The 17,865-nt window shown below is 28.6% G+C and overlaps 1 protein-coding gene and 1 pseudogene across 5 annotated transcripts; one reads left to right on the top strand and one right to left on the bottom strand.

Moving 5' to 3' along the window:
• The first annotated feature begins 550 nt into the window (after positions 1-550).
• Positions 551-2,430, top strand: LOC149893013 (uncharacterized; annotated as a pseudogene).
• Positions 2,431-3,217: 787 nt separating this feature from the next.
• On the bottom strand, positions 3,218-17,428 carry LOC145187833 (katanin p60 ATPase-containing subunit A-like 2). Of its 5 annotated transcripts, none has more exons than XM_090088977.1 (17): positions 17,292-17,428; positions 14,264-14,334; positions 12,157-12,253; positions 11,888-11,951; positions 11,528-11,579; positions 11,275-11,410; positions 11,013-11,111; positions 10,221-10,298; positions 9,625-9,699; positions 9,316-9,414; positions 8,902-8,965; positions 8,091-8,209; positions 7,891-7,988; positions 7,398-7,505; positions 7,034-7,199; positions 6,858-6,957; positions 3,218-3,563 (listed from the first exon to the last, which is right to left on the bottom strand). In XM_090088977.1, the coding sequence occupies exons 1-17, from the start codon at positions 17,346-17,348 to the stop codon at positions 3,424-3,426; spliced, it is 1,623 nt and encodes a 540-aa protein (XP_089945103.1). In that variant the 5' UTR covers positions 17,349-17,428; the 3' UTR covers positions 3,218-3,423. The 5 variants fall into 5 exon arrangements, 4 of the variants coding, with proteins under 4 accessions (XP_089945103.1, XP_089945106.1, XP_089945112.1 ...); XR_016452942.1 differs by having other exon boundaries at positions 3,460-3,563; positions 7,891-7,972; XM_090088980.1 differs by lacking the exon at positions 11,888-11,951 and having other exon boundaries at positions 17,292-17,394.
• Between the last annotated feature and the right edge of the window lie 437 nt (positions 17,429-17,865).

Genomic DNA, 17,865 nt, shown 5'->3' with positions numbered 1-17,865 from the left:
GTATTTTTAATATTTGTCAGTGCAATAAAATTTCAGTGTTTTTAGACATTTATAATTGCAGGTAAACCATCGTAACTACGGACATTTCTTTTTAAATGGCTGATATAAACAAATCAAGATTATCATTTTTTCGTTTAACTAAATGAAAGATGGAATGGTACTTACTTTTCACAGGAGTGAAAATTTATTTTAAGGTAATCTTTCAATTTTAAAACATCATTTTTAAAGACCTGGAACAGATTTGTATACATAGTTACTAGTTGGTTACTATGTCTGTCCCAAAGTGATTAAATAATTTTTCTTCACTGTACCGAAAGCTGGTTTTTGTCATCAATTAGATTTAAATCATTAGTTAATTTAAAAGATAGAAGGTACAATCATATCACACCATCATTACTCGCATAAAAACAAATGATTGGAAAAAATATTTTTAAATTTAACTTAAAATTTTTCTAACAAGTTGAACACAGCTTTGTAGCACGGTTTGTAGATTTGGGGTCCTAATATCAATGAAATACCCTATGAAAATCCTTTTAGGTGGTAATAGTACATGTCTATGGGAGTCCATATTAAGGTGTTTTGAAATCCCTCATTAACATCCAAATGGAAATTTGTATCTCTAAGCATTTAGAAGCTAAATGATCTAAATTCGGATTTTGTCAGTGCTAATTTCATGCAGCAAACATGGTCTGTGAAAAAAATTAATAAAATAAGAAATGTTGCAAATCAAATATTATGCTTTTTTATTTTTATAACTTTTTTCAAAATTTGATTTATTACGTTAATTCAAGAGCATTTTTGAAAGCTCGAACCTTTTGTACGTATCCAGAGTTTTTTCCGGAAGAAAAACAAAGAAAATTGTAAACAAGGTTTTTGTGAATATATTTGTTAATTTGAAGATGCCAACGTTTGCAAAGACCCATGAAGAATGCAGAAAGTCTTTGTGACATTTGCATGAAAAAAGTTGACCAAGAGCTGACCGAAAACTACAGATCAAAAATCCTTCAACAAATCTAGAAAATTGTAGATTTCAATGATGATTGAGTGCCTTTGGCACTTTGTATCTCATGCCGATCTCAGATTGGAAAACTTTGTGATCAGAAAATAATATAGCAGAATACTAGACTGTCCAACAATGGAATACGAAAACTTAGTCCTGTAAGATTGGAGCCAATTTTCCCTCTAAAGTTTGCTCAAGCTGGCCAAAAGCTTCATGATCAGTTTATTGTCAGCAGCATAACTCTGGCAGAAAATAAGGAATCATGCCAGGTGGTTCATTGCCAAAGTCTCAGCAGTCTCAGTGAAGCTTTTAAATCAGCTCAAAAAATAACAGAATCTGCCATTTTGAAGTTGGGAATTGATGGAGGAGGCTCCTTTCTGAAAGTAAGCTTCACTCACATTGTTTTGGAGGAGGATGAAACGCCGCCAAACAGCCCAGTTCAGAAAACTATCAAACTGAAACCCTCAACCAAAGCAACAAGTGTAAAGCAACAAATCCTGATAGCACTTGCACTAAACACTTCAGAGAGCTACCATAATGTGAAGGCTATATTCAAGTTCAAGAAGAATGTCAGAAAGATTCTCTCATCATTTCTTGTGATCTCAAGCTGGCAAACATTTTATGTGGAATACAGTCTCACAGCAGCAAGCATCCATGTTGTTGGTGTGATGCCTCATCACCTAATCTCCAAAACTGTGGCCACCTGAGAACTTTTGGTGAGATCAGAAGACAATATTCCGAAATCATCAGAGCAGTACTCAATTTTCCAGATAACAAGCTCGTCCTTGAGGCTATCCCACCCACCCATGAAGCTTCATTTGCTACATGGTGTGGTAAATCACTTGATCAAAACTCTTTGTGATCTTTGGCCCAAAGCCAAGGAATGGCCCTCATTGCTTCACATTCCCATCCAGCTTTTCCATGGTGGTCATTTCAATGGGAATGACTGGATGAAGCTCTTGAGAGGCGTGAGCAAACTCCAACTGCTTTCAGAAAAGGAAAATTTTGCTCAAGCTCATGGCTTCATTCAAACACTTACGCTATTCAAGGATGTTGTGAAATCTTCCTTTGGACAGAATTTGGACCCTGATTACGAATCCAAGATTGCTCAATTTCAACAGAGCTACATTAAACTTCCGATTTCAATTACCCCTAAAGCGCATGCAGTATTTTTCCATGTGCCTCAGTTCATCAAGAAGAAAAAAATGGGATTGGGCCTCTTCAGTGAGCAGGCAACAGAAGCCTTGCACTTGAACTTCAAGGTTCATTGGGATAGGTACAAACGAGATTCTTCCCACCCTGATTATGCCAAGCATCTCCTGAAATGTGTAACTGAGTATAATAGCAAGAAAATCTAAACTCTGCACTAGAAAGATTTTTTACATAATTTACTTTAGGAAAAAAAGTTTGAAACATTTGCTTTCCCATGTGTCTTTTCTTGAAGAGTATTCTAATCAACTATCAGAAAGAAAATTATTTATCTCGTAAGTGAAGTCTTGTAGAAAATAAATGAATAAAAATAAAAAGTCCCTATTATTACAGATCTAGATATCATGTTTTATAAAAATTTCACGAAAACAAATATTTTGGTCTTAAAAGCTATCCACAGCGTATATGAAAGGAACACTTTTGGATAAAAACTTAAATGTCAAATAAGTCCTTTGGATTTTAATGCAGGATTTTGAAATTACTCATTTTGTGCTACAATTAGTATACACAACTACCACCTAAAAGGATTTTTGTAAGGTATATCATTATATATTAGGACCCCAAATCTACAAACCGTGACAGGTAAACTGTTTAAATAAAGCTTCATTTTATCTTAATTTGTTTCTTTTCAAAAGTAAAACTTGTTCCGTTAAATCGTTTTTAACCGAAAGTTTTCCAAAGTTATTTGATATTTATTATACCCTGACTTTTCGATTAACTGAATTTAATCATAACACCTGGAAATGAGAACTTCAATTAACCGATTTTATTCAATACACATTTTGATACAAAAAAAAAACAAAAAAAAAAAAACGCCTATCTTTTTCGGTAAAACACAATCGCTTTTTTCCGGAATGAAAGTTTTTGTTACAAACTGAGCCGAAAATAACGAAACGCAAAACGCTGATGCTTAATCTATATATATATATATATATATATATATATATATATATATATATATATATATATATATATATATATATATATATATATATATATATATATATACAAAATTACTTTTAATTTATTAAAAGTGATAAAGATTACACAGATTACACACTGAGAGTAGGTACGAAGTCTTTAAACATATTTAACAACCAATTTAATATGGAGGTTGAGGAAGCCATAAAATTTTAAGGGATCCATCATCCGCACCACAACACATTTTAAGTAAACTCAAATGTAAAATTTTTTAAAAATATTTCACCACTTTTTTAAGATGATTCGAACTCGTTTTTCCATTCTTCATATTTCGTTAAAAGATTCTTTGCCGAAGGTTTGGTGCGCTCAAGAGCGGATTCAACATCCGAAGTCATTATTGGGTCGATTTGAAACTCTGGTAAGCTGCATCCTTCTGTCAACAAAAATGTTTGTCAATCAAAATAAAGACTATCAATTTAAAGATAGGAACAAATCTTAATAGCATTATGTTGGTTCAACATTTTTTATGGAATCTTTTTTTAAGTAATAAAGCCAATCATACAGTTCTTTCAACAAAAATCGAGCATGAAAACTTCTTATATAATTTAAAGGCGGTAAAAACGAAAATAATAATTAAAAAACATGTATTGGTTCTAGTTTTCATGATATAAGCAGCCAACTATTGATGTAAGGTTTATAAGATGAATTATTAAACTTGCAGGTTAAATAATCAGAATTTATTACAATAGATAACCGAGGTTACGCAAATTTTACCTCACAACATTTTATCAAAAAGCACCATAAAAAAACAGACTTTGTGAGATTTCATAGCGTCACAGCGTCAGTTTTATGCAACCTAACTTTAACTCTAATTACACTGTATATTTAAATTGGATATTTACACTGTATATTTAAATTGTACATATAGTTATATATCGGACCGATATAAGTAAAGCAATTACATAAGCAAAACAACTTATGTAGATGCAGTGAAAGAGATATAAGAAAACTTGCAAGAGCTTTTAAAATGTGTTCTACAATTTACAAAGAGATGGGGAAAATTAAAGCTGCTTGTTTATATGACACCTAGCAGTATGAAAAGTAAGCACCAAATAAAATGTTTAAAATTTGAAATTCAATCTAGAATCATCAAATCACTACTTTTTGGAATAGAAATATGTAACTTGTCTAAGATCTTAAGTTAGCAAAAAAACAGAGTGAGCTACTAGCATCATGAATTAAAAAGATGAAATTTATTAAACCCTAAAAACACACTTTCTTTCTAGCTAACTGCTGACTAGTGCAAAATGAAAAGGCACCTCAAGTTTTGTGCAAACTTAAAAGGCATTAAATGCATCAAAATATAGCATAATGAGTATTGTTGGGCTTGAATCTTCATTATGATATATGTAAATTTTATTATACTTTTTTAACAAGTTTTTTATTTTTATTTTTTATACTTCATAATACTTCAAATTAATTCACTATGAAGAGTACTGAAAGTATCTATCAAGAATTAACAAAGACATAACAAAGACAAAAATTTCTCTGATTGCTTGAAAATTGATGCCTAAGTGAATATGAGGTCGAGGGATCTGTTAAAATTGCTGAAATGGTAAGGTTAGAAAAGAAAATCTTTGCATGAGGGGGCTCATTACTTGCTGATTCATTTAGTGTGCTAATTTTTACAGACTTGGAAGCAGCAGATTTTATTGGATGCTATAAAAAAATGTTTTTTTACTTTTTAAAAATTAGGGTATATTCATGAAGTATATATAAATAAAAATAAAAAATAAATAAAAAATATAGCACAATTTATATATATCATAATATATTACAAAGAGATGTCAAAGAAATTTTTTTGTTAGCTGTTATTGATTGATGCTGTGAAAAAAGTTTAGTTTTGAAAAAAAAGAAATTTAAATTAATTACACCTAACATAAAAAAAGTAGGTGAACTTAGTATTAAAGGATTGTTGATAGATATGTTGATAACTGCACTGTTTTGTTGAAAGATATGTTGATAACTGCATTGTTTTGTTGATGGATATGTTGATAACTGCATTGTTTTGTTGATAGATATGTTGATAACTGGATTGTTTTGTTGATAGATATGTTGATAGCTGCACTGTTTTATTTACCATGAAGCTATTTATGTACAAAGCTGAAACTTCTAGTATATTATTTAGTAATTTTTATTTATGTAGCAATTTTTATCTATTTAGTAATTTTTAACTAATTAATGGCACATAAAGTAACAACTACAATCAACATCAATTATCAGTCTGTGGTGACCTGAAAGTGGTTGCTATCTTACTTGGTCTTCAGGTTGGATATACTAAATTGTTGTTTCTTTGGTGAATACTACGCTACGGTAGATATTGCTGCCATGGAGTTAAAATATGAAGTTCCACCACTTATATACGGAATTAAGGTTATTTACCTCCATTACACATCATAAAAACTTCATGAAGATAATAGACATGATTAAACCAGTTCTCATGTAACTGAAAGGCAAATTTCTTTTGCTTAGTGTGGCAAAAATAAACAAGGGAATTTTTGTTTGATCCGTGAACTTAATAACGATACGTTTCTAATGACAAGTTTCATTTTCTGTTGTATGGCAAGGAAAAGGCTGAAATAGAATTATCATATTAAAGTCAAATTGTAGAGCAACGAGTGAAGAGCGCTTCCATTAATACATTGCAGCTGTAGAAATATGTTAATAAGGGTAACAAAACCCATCAGTCTTTGCAGATTACTGCTGGAGAATTGTAGAAGATAATCAAAGAACAGATAAATAGAAAAGAAAAATCAAGAGCAGCAGGACACAGGCTGAAGACAAAAATAGTGACAAATTTAAAATAGCGAACCTTTTAGACCTGTTTACTAACTCAGTTTTTCTTACAATAGATTATTTGAAGTATTTACTTGAAGTATTTTGTCATTATAATAAAAACTAATTTTTCTATATTCGAATTGAGATTTGGTTTCTAAATATGTATTAAGTTTTGACGCATAGTTTATTTATTATTCGTAAGCGGTTTGGGCCTGATCATAGCACAAAATTGGGTTTCGTGAGTAATGGAATGACACAAGGTCAAGCCCAAATAGAGCAGCAATATATTGTCAGTATCTCTTTTCTAGACTCTGGTATATTCCTAGGAGTATTCTTGGCTCTTTAAAATATTGGTTATGAGGTGCGCTGAGGTTCGGTGAAAATTTCAATCTCCAAATATCGAGAATTAACGCGACTGATGGTGACTTTTAATGAAATTTTTTTCGCGCATCTTGCTTCGAAAATATCTTAAAAAACTAAATAAGTGAGCAAATACCAAACTAAATTTTAATTAAGCCTAATAATTGATTTATTTAAAACAGATTATTCAATTAAATCGATTGAACCAATAAAAACTTAATAAGATTTGTTGTTGTTCCATTTTTTCAATAAGTTAGTCCTTATTCCAAAATAAGTTGGAAAATTTAAACAGAGATAAGAAAGGAAAATTTAAACAGAGATAAGAAAGGAAAATTTAAACAGAGATAAGAAAGGAAAATTTAAACAGAGATAAGAAAGGAAAATTGTTGTAAAAAGCAGAAAAAACAGTTAAAACTTCACTTCTTTAAAATTGTAATTTTGGTATCAACGTTCTGAATCATGGTTGAAGAGAGTCATACAGCTCACCTTTTTGATTGTTAAGAATTCAACAGAATTTTATTAGAATTACCTTTATAGTCTTCTAATACATCGAATATTTTTCGGATGGGACACATAGCAGCTTCCTTACAAACCAAACGAATATCTGAACCAGAATATCCATCCATTTTCTATTTGCAGAAAAAAACAGCCAATGATAAGAGAGTTAATTCATTCTGTTAGTTATGATAAATGAGAAAAACCAACCTTGGCCAGTAACTGATAATCGAGCTGTGACGTTATCTGAATAAACTTTGAAGAATCATTTCTCTCAGGCAGGAAATGCTTGATCATCTGTAATCTTGCATCTTCATTTGGCAATCCTACAAGAATGCGTTTTTCTAAGCGTCTTAACATTGCGTAATCTAATTCCCTAAAAGAGAAAATGTTCAAAGAAAAAAATTGTCACGACTTAAATTTTGTTAAAGGTGTACAAATACTTGCAATAAATATTAGGAACTAACATATTTAGTTATTATATAGTGGCGATAAAATTCGTTCACCAAAAAGTAGCATTAAAAGTGAGAGAAAAATGTAATATCAAAAATTTTAGTAAATTTATGACAACTACCATGGAATATTTGAAGCTGCTAAAAGAAAAACAAGATCATCCGTCTTTGATAAGCCATCCATCTGCAAGAGAATTTCTGTCTTCATACGACGACTTCCCTCATGCTCACTAATAATTTACTTATAATTTTTTATAATATTTACAAAAACATTAACCCTTAGAAATCGATAACTCTTAAATGTAATCAAATGAACTTGCCTCTCTAGTGGTCAAGAGGAATAATGTCTACTTTACGAATACGAAAATTAAGTTTTCTACTGATCGGTAAATTACAGGAGATATTTAATGATGTCTATTGAAACAACAAAATTTAAAAAAATAAAATTTTTTCGGTAAATTACAGGAGGTATTTAATGATGTCTATTGAAACAACAAAATTTTAAAAAATAAAAATTTTTCGGTAAATTACAGGAGGTATTTAATGATGTCTATTGAAACAACAAAATTTAAAAAAATAAAATTTTTTAAAAAAGCTACATAAAAAGTTACATACTTTCCTCCTTCCGTTACACCTCGCTGACCCATGAGGGAATCAAGCTCATCAAGAAAGATAGTAGAAGGAGCATGGAAACGAGCTAATTCGAATAACACCTAAAATAGTTCATTTTTATGCTGAAAAATTTTTCAAGCACCAGAAAATAATTATTAATAACTTATTATTTAATAACTTACAACTAAAAAAAATTGTTTTACCCGAACGAGTTTTTCTGAATCCCCTCTCCACTTGCTTACAATTGATGATGCAGATATGTTGAAAAATGTTGTATTACATTCTGTTGCAACTGCTTTGGCTAGTAAGGTTTTACCAGTACCTAACATAAAAGTTATAATGAAAAAAAAACAAAAAAAAAACGATATATATTGAAACAAAATTTGAATTGTTGAGATAAAAAGAATACAATACTCAAATGCTCTAAAACACAATCTAAATTTTTATAAAATACTCAAACATGCAAACAACAATATATACCACTAAATATGCAAACAACAATATACAACACTAAATATGCAAACAACAATATGTAACACTAGATAAGCAAATTGTTGTCTTCTAGTAATTGGTGATTTGTCAAAAGTATGGTCAGCAGTTGATGCTGTGCCAGTATTATGGTAGCAAGTTGACATAAAGATGTTTAGAAGTGATCCATTGAGAGCCAACATTTGATTTTTTTTTTTTTTTTTCCATCAGCAAATCAAAAAAAATTATTTTTAAACAATCTTCTCTCACGTCAAAATAAAATTTTGTTGTGAAGTTTATTGATTCTTGTTAAACAACACAAATAATTTTTTTGTTAAATATTATTTTCTATGAAATAAGTTTATGTTATCAACAAGATTGACAAAGACAAAAAAACAAACCTGGTGGTCCATATAATAAAAGAACAAACCCGGTGGTCCATATAATAAAAAAACAAACCAGGTGGTCCATATAATAAAAGAACAAACCTGGTGGTCCATATAATAAAAGAACAAACTTGGTGGTCTATATAATAAAAGAACAAACCTGGTGGTCCATATAATAAAAGACCTTTCCACGGTGAAAGTATTCCAGTAAATAACTGTGGATACTAAACATTTTTAAAACGAAAATAAACAAAATTGTAAAATGATGAAGTCTCAGATTTTCAATCTAACTTTACATAAAAAAGATAGCAACAAAAATAAACCCTTTTTAAATTGTTATTTTTGTTCATGTTAGAACTAAAGTGTTCGAGCGAAAATTCTGAATACATTATTTCATCAAACAAAAATCAGTAATGTGTAAATTTCTTTTGTTTCTAAAAGCAGATATCTTGAGATAATGTTTTGAACAATATACTTATTTACAATTTATATTCTTTTGAATAATATTCTTATTTATCTATTTAACTTTAAAAAATATAAAACTTTAAAAATGATCTTTTTCTGTAACTCTTACTTTAATAGGATAAACCACTGACTCTTTGACCAACCTCTTTGCACTATCTAATCCAATGATATCAGCCCAATGAACATTTGGATTTTCCAGGTAAATATCCTGAAATATTTTGTGCATAAAAATTTTTAGTAAAAAAAAAAAGTAATTAGTGTATAAATAAATTAAATTATATAGAGGAAATCTTTTCGAATCAACATTTATTTAAATAAAAAAAGGTCTAAAAAACTCTAAAACTTTTTTGTTAAACTGAATTTCATTCAGATTAAATCAATTAAAAAGTTCTAAAATTTCTTTATAGTAAAATCTCACTCTTGATACAATAGCTGCAAGTTCACGTAACTCCCCAGTAAATCCAGTACCTGACAAAGGCTTCATTAAACGAGTCTAAAAAAGACATCTAAATGAATACTACAATCAAAATAATAAAACTCTCAATAACGTTTGAAGACTACAAGGGCCCACTTTTCACCACAGTGGCCCACTTTTCCTATTTTTGAGAAAAATGGAATTTGGTGTTTGAAGATTTAAGTAGCCTTTAATGTTAAACATTTCTGAAATTATACAGGTCAAAAACCACCTAATAAAGGTGGTTTTTGGCTTGTATATTGCCAGAATAAGTAAGCACCATTATATGATGAAAATGATGCAAACGCAAAAATTTATGAAATGGGACATCTACCATTTTTCCTGTGTAGTATTCATTTGTAATAACTATTAAGTGTTATTCAGTAAGTTAAACAATTGTATCAATTTCTTAATTGTTTTCTTGATAAAAACTAATATTTTTTTAAAGCAATTAAAAGTTTAAAAATTAGACGGTATATAACTTAAATATTCAAATAAAAATATAATACCAAGAAGTGAGTTTCATGAAATGTAATTTTGCATAAATTATAATAACATACATTTGAATTACCAGTATCAACTAATGTTAACTCTTTTAAAGTGTCTGAAAGTATTGAATTGTAGTCAATAACAGGTTTCTAAATGTCAACAAATAACAATCCAAAATATCATACTATAAAATAAAAATGACATAAAAAAATTAAACTCAAAGGAAATTTAAATCTTTAAAATACTGGAGCAAACAAATACTTCCAGTTATGAAATTATTGATAAAACTGATGATTGATAAATACTGGAGCAAACAAATACTTCCAGTTATGAAATTATTGATGAAACTGATGATTGATAAATACTGGAGCAAACAAATACTTCCAGTTATGAAATTAATGATGAAACTGATGATTGATAAATGTTGTAACTAGAAATTGATGTAAAAACTTTTGAAACAGTTTTTTTGGAAATAGTATTTAAAAGATCAGTTTGACAAAAATATCTTTGACAATTTTATGATATCTAAGACTTTTAATCTAGCCCTACTCAGAGTAATTTAAGATTTTATATGTAAAAGGATAAAAGAATATACACTATAAAGTAAAAAAAATTATAAAATTAAATGCAGCAAAAAATTATCAACAACTGCTGTAAATCATCTTGTATATTGAAATTATATAAATATGGTAGCAGTTATGAAATACACATTTTATGACATCTCCTAATGATATATCTTAATTCTGTTGCATTACTTGATTAAACAAGATTAAAACATTTTTTCTTGTTTGTTTTTAAAGATTAACTTATTTTTTTGCAATTCACTCTAACATTTTTACATATCAAGGATTTCAGTTGAATACTTGCTGATGGTCTTTACGGTTTTTCTGAAGAGTAGATGTTCCAGATACGCCACAAACTTCCAGAGAACTTGATTGATTGGGTAAATCTTTATCCAGATTCTTGTAAACACAAAAAAAGAATTAAGATATTTTAAAGATTTTCAAAAATATACAAATATAAACTATATAATATTTTGGTATCAATTTTTTATTATTTTTTAATATTATTTTCTTAACCTGATCCTGAATAATTTATAAAAACAACAAGATATTTTTCTAAAACCTCAGATAATTTCTTTGACTTTGATGAACCTTTACAAATGTTTGATTGGCTTGGATATTTAGAAGAAGAACATCTTTCAGAGCCATGATTAGATATTGGGTTTAGAATATTTGGCAATGAGAATGATGAATTCTTACTACAAAAAAACACATTAAATTATGACAATCAATTTCTTAATTTATTTCATACAGATTAATAAATATATTTTAACAAAAATTTACAGATAAGTTCTAAAAAAACATATTTATGATACCTTTGATGTGAAAATTTCTGCACTGTAGGAAAACCTTTACTCAATGTCTTTTCTTTATAAAAGTAAAAAGAGCAGTTAAGTGTCTACTGAAATTTTAAACTTGCTGCCTTAGCCAAAGCTACAACTTTTAAATGAGTAATTTGTATAATTGTTTCAAGAATCTTACAAAAAAATAGTAATAACCAATACAACACTAACAAGACTAAAGTGATGCAACTCTAAACATGTAATGAAGTTAAGCTTATACTGAGGCTTAAACTATTTGATTGTTTATTTCAAGAAGAATTTTTTTTAAAAAAGATATTAGGACCATGAAATCAATGGAAGCTATTTTTTAAAAAAAAAGACAAGGTAAATAACCTTGAGCTCTTTTTGCGATTTTTGGCCATTTGTTAAATTTAACGTAATAGTATGATTCATATTCCTGAAAATGAAATCAACAAATATGTTTACAAGTATCAAATAAGATAAACTTTTTTAAAATATTTACATAATACACATAAATACCAAAGCCAGTGCCCTCCTGGCTAATTAAGAATTCTGAACTCTGTTTAACTTTAACAACTTTTCATCATAATAAACCCAAAATAAAAATATAAAAACTTTGTACAAAATATTAATTTATGTACCATAACTATTGTTTGCAGATCAATATTGTCACAAACTTGAAATTTTTTCAAGTAGGCACCAGCCTCAGCTTCAAGACATCTCATTGAATCAAGATATCTGGTAACAATCAAAAAAAGAAATATATACAGTGTTCGACAAAAAAAAAGCTTAGGTAAACTCTCAAAAAATTACAACAAAAAAAGAATGACAATCAAATATTCTTTACAATATATATATTTTTTAATACTATTTCAGGAAGTAATAATTCATTTCAATAGTGTATCTTTAATATTCTAGAAATATCTTTGGGCAAACTACAACCACTGTTTACGTCATTTTATTATTTGTCAATTAGAGCTAGACATGTCGAATTCCAGACAAATTTTTGGCGAGTTGTGAAAAAAAATATTTATTGTGAGCGAAAACGTAATCCTAAATTATTTTTCTTGCTTCAATTGTCGCTTTTTCTATAAAAGCACCCAAGTCGAACAATGCACCAGACAACTCAAAAAAAGATAAGAAAACAACTTACTGATTTTGAAAAGGGCCAAATTGTGGCATGGCATGAAAGTGGATACACTGACCATGAAATTGGAAAAAAATTGAATCGATGGTGCACTACAATTTGAAGATTTTTGTTCAAGTATTATTTGACGGCAAGTTTTAAACGCAAAGAAGGGAGCGGAAGAAGGCATAAAACAACTGCCAGGAGGACAGATTAATTATAAGAGAGGTTCGAAAGAATAGAAAGATAACAGCGGCTGAAATAGAGAGAAATTTTAAACTGGATGTTGACGATTGGACGGTTCTTCAAAGGATCCATTCTATTGGGAAATTTAAATCTTACTGGAGCGTTAAAAAACCATTTATTTCTGAAAGTAACCAGAAAAAAAGACTTCAATGGGCAAAGCAATATCAGAATTGGACAATCGAACAATGGAAAAATGTTTTTTGGAGTGATGAGTCACCATTTTGTTTGCGCTTTAGTGGACGGTCGATAAAAAAGTGAATGTATGGGGATGTTTTACTTCTTCGGGTGTTGGTCGATTGTATAAAATTCCTGGTATTATGGACAGTAAAATGTACAAACAAATCTTAATTCATCAACTGATACCTAGTGCAAATGAGCTCTTTAAAGATAAAAGTTGGGTCTTTCAGCAAGATTATGACCCGAAACATACGGCAAATAATGTGAAAAATTATTTGAAGAACAATAAATTAGTGGTTCTTTCTTGGCCAGCTCAAAGTCCTGATCTGAACCCTATCGAGAATCTCTGGAGTATATTGGATCATGGAATTAAGACAAGAGCTCCAAAAAATGAAGAGGAGCTGTTTCAAATTCTTCAAAATCAATGGAAGAACATTTCTGGGGAACTATTACAATCACTTGTTGAGAGTATGCCTCGTCGGTGCAAGGCAGTGATCAAAAGCCGTGGCTTCATAAAGTATTAATTTGGTCTATTTTGTTATTTCAATAAAAGTTCTCAAATTTTTGTCATTTTTTTCTTGCTTTTTTTCTATCTAAGAATTAATGCACCAAATAAAAATTTTTTGTTTATTTTTTTCTATATCAGTTGTAGAAATTTAGTTGAGTTCTCTTGCATGTCTATCTAAGCTTTTTTTTTGTCGGACACTGTACATAAAATATATTTATATTTTGAAACTATCCTTAGTTAAATAAATCATTTTCAATAAAATCAGTAGCATTAATAATGATCAAGTAATAAAACATGAGAAATTTGTTTACCATTCATGTAGGCAGCCACAGTAGATTTATCATTCATGTAGGCAGTAACAACAGATTTAATTGCTATTGCCAATTAATATGATAATGCAATAATTTGATAATTTATATAATGATGTAATATATAATTATTTATATAATAATTTAGTAAATTAATATAATGATGTAATAATGTATTAAATTAATGCAATAATGTGGTAATTTAAAAAATTGATATAAAAATGTAATAAATTTATTTCACTTACAATTAATTGATTTCAAGTAAATATAGCTTCAATTTAGTTAAAAAAAAAACCCACTCTCTTGAAGAGATTTAACCTTTCTCTTAATGAAACTTACCTTTCTTCTTAAACAAATTTAATCATTCACTTGAAAAAACTTACCCTTCCTCTTGAAGAAAATGTAAAACCAGCAGTAAAACATTTCTCTTTCGTTCTTCTGTTCTGTGCTCTTCCTAAAGAAGAGAAGAAATACTTAAATCAAAATATTACTTAAATATAAAACGTATTAAGAAAAAAAATATCTGGCAGTTTAACTGGTCAATTTTCTAAAAAAAGATTACTACAAATGTCAATCCATAGAGAAATGAGAAGCAACGAGTAAAATAAAATATTAAACTTTTTAAACAAAAAAAAAAGGAACAAAATTAAAGTAATAATAATAATAACAACAGTTGTAAAAATCTTGAAATAGCTACAATAGTAAGAAACAGTGCTGCATTGTTTACCATAACTTCTTTTATTTTCTGATATTTTCTGATGAAAAGGCACATCCAAAACTTAATATTGCACAAAAATCCTTGAAATATACTTTTAAAATCATAGGTCAGTTAACTTTGTCTTAACAAGTACAATCTATATTTTAAATTTAGACAATCCCCTAGTCAGGCAACGACTGATCATTTTTTGGCACATAGGTGGTAGCAGGGTGCAGCCAGTGATCTTTCATGAGTTGCCACTCTATGTTCAGTTTAAACAGCATCAGTTAGAACCCTGAAACATAAGCTTAAAAACATGTTACTCAAATTAGGATATTCCAAAGGTCACTTCAAAAGATTCTAGGGAAAGAGTTGCACTCATTTGGTAAACGCTCAGATAAAACTGGTACACACATTAACTAAAAACAGCCCTAAACTACTTGATAAACCAGAAAAGATCCAGGAGCTCAAGGCCAATCTCTAAACTAAAATTGGAGCACTACAGGCCAGAATAGGAAATGTTAGTATAACAATAAACTTTACATTTAAGTGAAAGGAATTTAGTTCTAATATAGAACTAATACTAGGAACAAGAATAAAACAAGCATTCAGCAAGTTTCAATAATTAAATATACCAATATCTGTAAATGTTTTTATTAGAAATGATCTGTGCAAGATGTAGAACTCATCTAGCAAACAATAAAAAAAAAGACCACAAAAAGATGATTATTTTTTCTATAAGAATTGTTTTAGAAAAAACATCTTAAGTACACCAGCATTGTCATCAACCAATAAAATCTATCTGTCCATAAAATCAAACCTTTACACTGCTCAAGATATAAGGGCAGCTATTCTAAAAGAAAATTGTATTGTGCATTTTTTACAGTTTGCTGACTAAAAATGGGCCATGTTTAATCAGCAAACTGTAAAAAATATAGTTTTTTATAATATGGGCAAAAAAAAGTTATGTATATTACAAAAGAGTATGAAAGTACCTTCTTAAAGTACAAATTAATACATCTTGTTTGAGTAAAAAAAAAGTACAACTTATCTAAATTAAGAAAAATTAAATTCTTTTTTCTTTTTTTCAATTCTATTTCAGAAGCATACATTTATAATGCAAATGTAGGCATGAACATGAAGTCTACATGCTTGTAATACACAAGAGGAAAAATATGTGTTCATTTTCTTGAGGTTTTAATTAAATCAGAATATTATAATTGAGATGAGCTATATAAAAAACTTTACAACTATTATTAGAGAATTACTATAATTTTATTATTCAAAATTGTGATTATTAGGAGATATTATTGGTTATGGGTTATGAGATGATGTCTGATAGATGATGATGAGATGAGATACTGTCTTGATACAAATGTTACCAAAATTGCTTTACTTTTTACTTTAAGTCTTTACGTTTAAAAAGATTGTTACACTTTTTGAGATTGATTTCAAAAATTTATGTGAAATTTCCTTTCAAATGATATATCACAAGCCTGTGAAGAAATATAAATTTTTCAGCTTTTTAGTGTGTTTTACAGATACTGGGTTATTTTATTATCCAGCATGCATTAAAAAATGAAAATAATATAATACCTTTTTTGATTTTTTGCTACAGCAGTTTTTTGTTTAAAAAAAAAAACAGTTAAATACAATTTCTGATACTGAAAACTTTTGCTATACTTCTTACTCTTAAATTAAGTTAACAAAGTTCTGGTATTTTTAAACTCATACTGCATAATTCAAATTTTTTTTTTACATCCTATGGGATAACTATCCTCTCCAGATTTCTTCATCTTTGGCACAAGATATTATTTAAATTATAACAATTTTTTATAATTTGTAGATTTTTGGATATTGAATGCAAAAAGCATAATTAGAAACCATGACAATCAAATCTAGCTAAGAGAGTGCTAAAAACTGAAAACCGGTGTTATTAACACAGTGTGTGTGTGTGTGTGTGTGTGTGTGTGTGTGTGTGTGTGTGTGTGTGTGTGTGTGTGTGTGTGTGTGTGTGTACTGTGTTAATAGATATACTGTGTTAATAGGTAATTATCAGACATTTTGAATATTATTACAATAAGGAAAATGAATACTTTTTCATAACATGAATTAAAATTGTTAAGTATAAATTTTTCATGAAAATGAAGAAAAACCAAGCCCCTAGTATATATATTTTCATAATTTTTCCACAACTAATTTCAGTGTGCATCTATTACTTGATACCTGACCTCAACTTTACAGAATAGTTTGACAACCTATTTCCAAAGAAAATTAAAAAGAAACCATTTCATATATTGTAGTGTAAGGCTAAATGCATCAAATGACCTACAATAAATTGTTGCAACTTGAGAAATTTCTCATTCAACCACTGATATCATTTGACTTTTTCCCACAGTCAAATATATACTCAGCTTAATGCAAACAACCACAAAGAACAAAATCTTCAAAAATGAGCACAACATGAAAATTGATATTGATAAATTATTAAAAAGGATATCAGGCAATATTTTTATAAAAATGTAAGAGTAATAATCAGAAAAAATCAGAAAATTATAAAAAATCTAGAATTTTAACATACATGGTCTAAACAGGTTTTACATTGAACTTCAATAGAACATTTTTGAACAGGTTTTACTTTGAACTTCAATAGAACATTTGTTGGATATAGTCCATCAAAATATATTGGAATGTTTACTAAAAATATCACTCACACTAATTCTTGCATCATTGGAGGCTTTTATTTGTTGGTAGCTAAGCTCACGAGACATGCAAGCTAGTTCTTATTGTTATAAATAGTCATATTTTAGTTCTACTAAAAGTAAAAAGCAAAACAAGAAAAGTTTTAAACACAAATTAATGTAAAATATAAACTCATTTTCCAATTCACCAATATATTTTAGATTAGCTCTTTGTTTTAGTATTATTTATATCTTAACATACATCCCAATTTATGTACTATAGGTCATTTTTTATTTGCTTAAAATAAAAGGTTTAATGATGAGCACTAAGCATTAGAAATAAGATAATTTTAATGTTGTAACAGAATTATAAGTTAATTAAGAACTTCTGAAGAGGTTAAATTCCAGTTTTTAAATGGCATACTTTTGTATAACTATTTAACAACTGAGTAATTACAAATAAATGCTAAAGAGTATTTAAATAGAGATGATGTATTTAGTACAATGTGCTAAATACACCTTATTCTTTAAGATACTCTTAAACAATGATTTGTGTAACTTTAAAACCAATATCTTATCAAAAAATTTAAACTTTTTTTAGAAAATA

This window comes from Hydra viridissima, unplaced genomic scaffold, assembly GCF_058129835.1.
Source record: "Hydra viridissima isolate aposymbiotic clone 2 unplaced genomic scaffold, HvirCarnegie_v1 scaffold_1, whole genome shotgun sequence".
NCBI lineage: Eukaryota > Metazoa > Cnidaria > Hydrozoa > Anthoathecata > Hydridae > Hydra > Hydra viridissima.
This window is presented reverse-complemented; position numbering and strand designations above follow the sequence as displayed.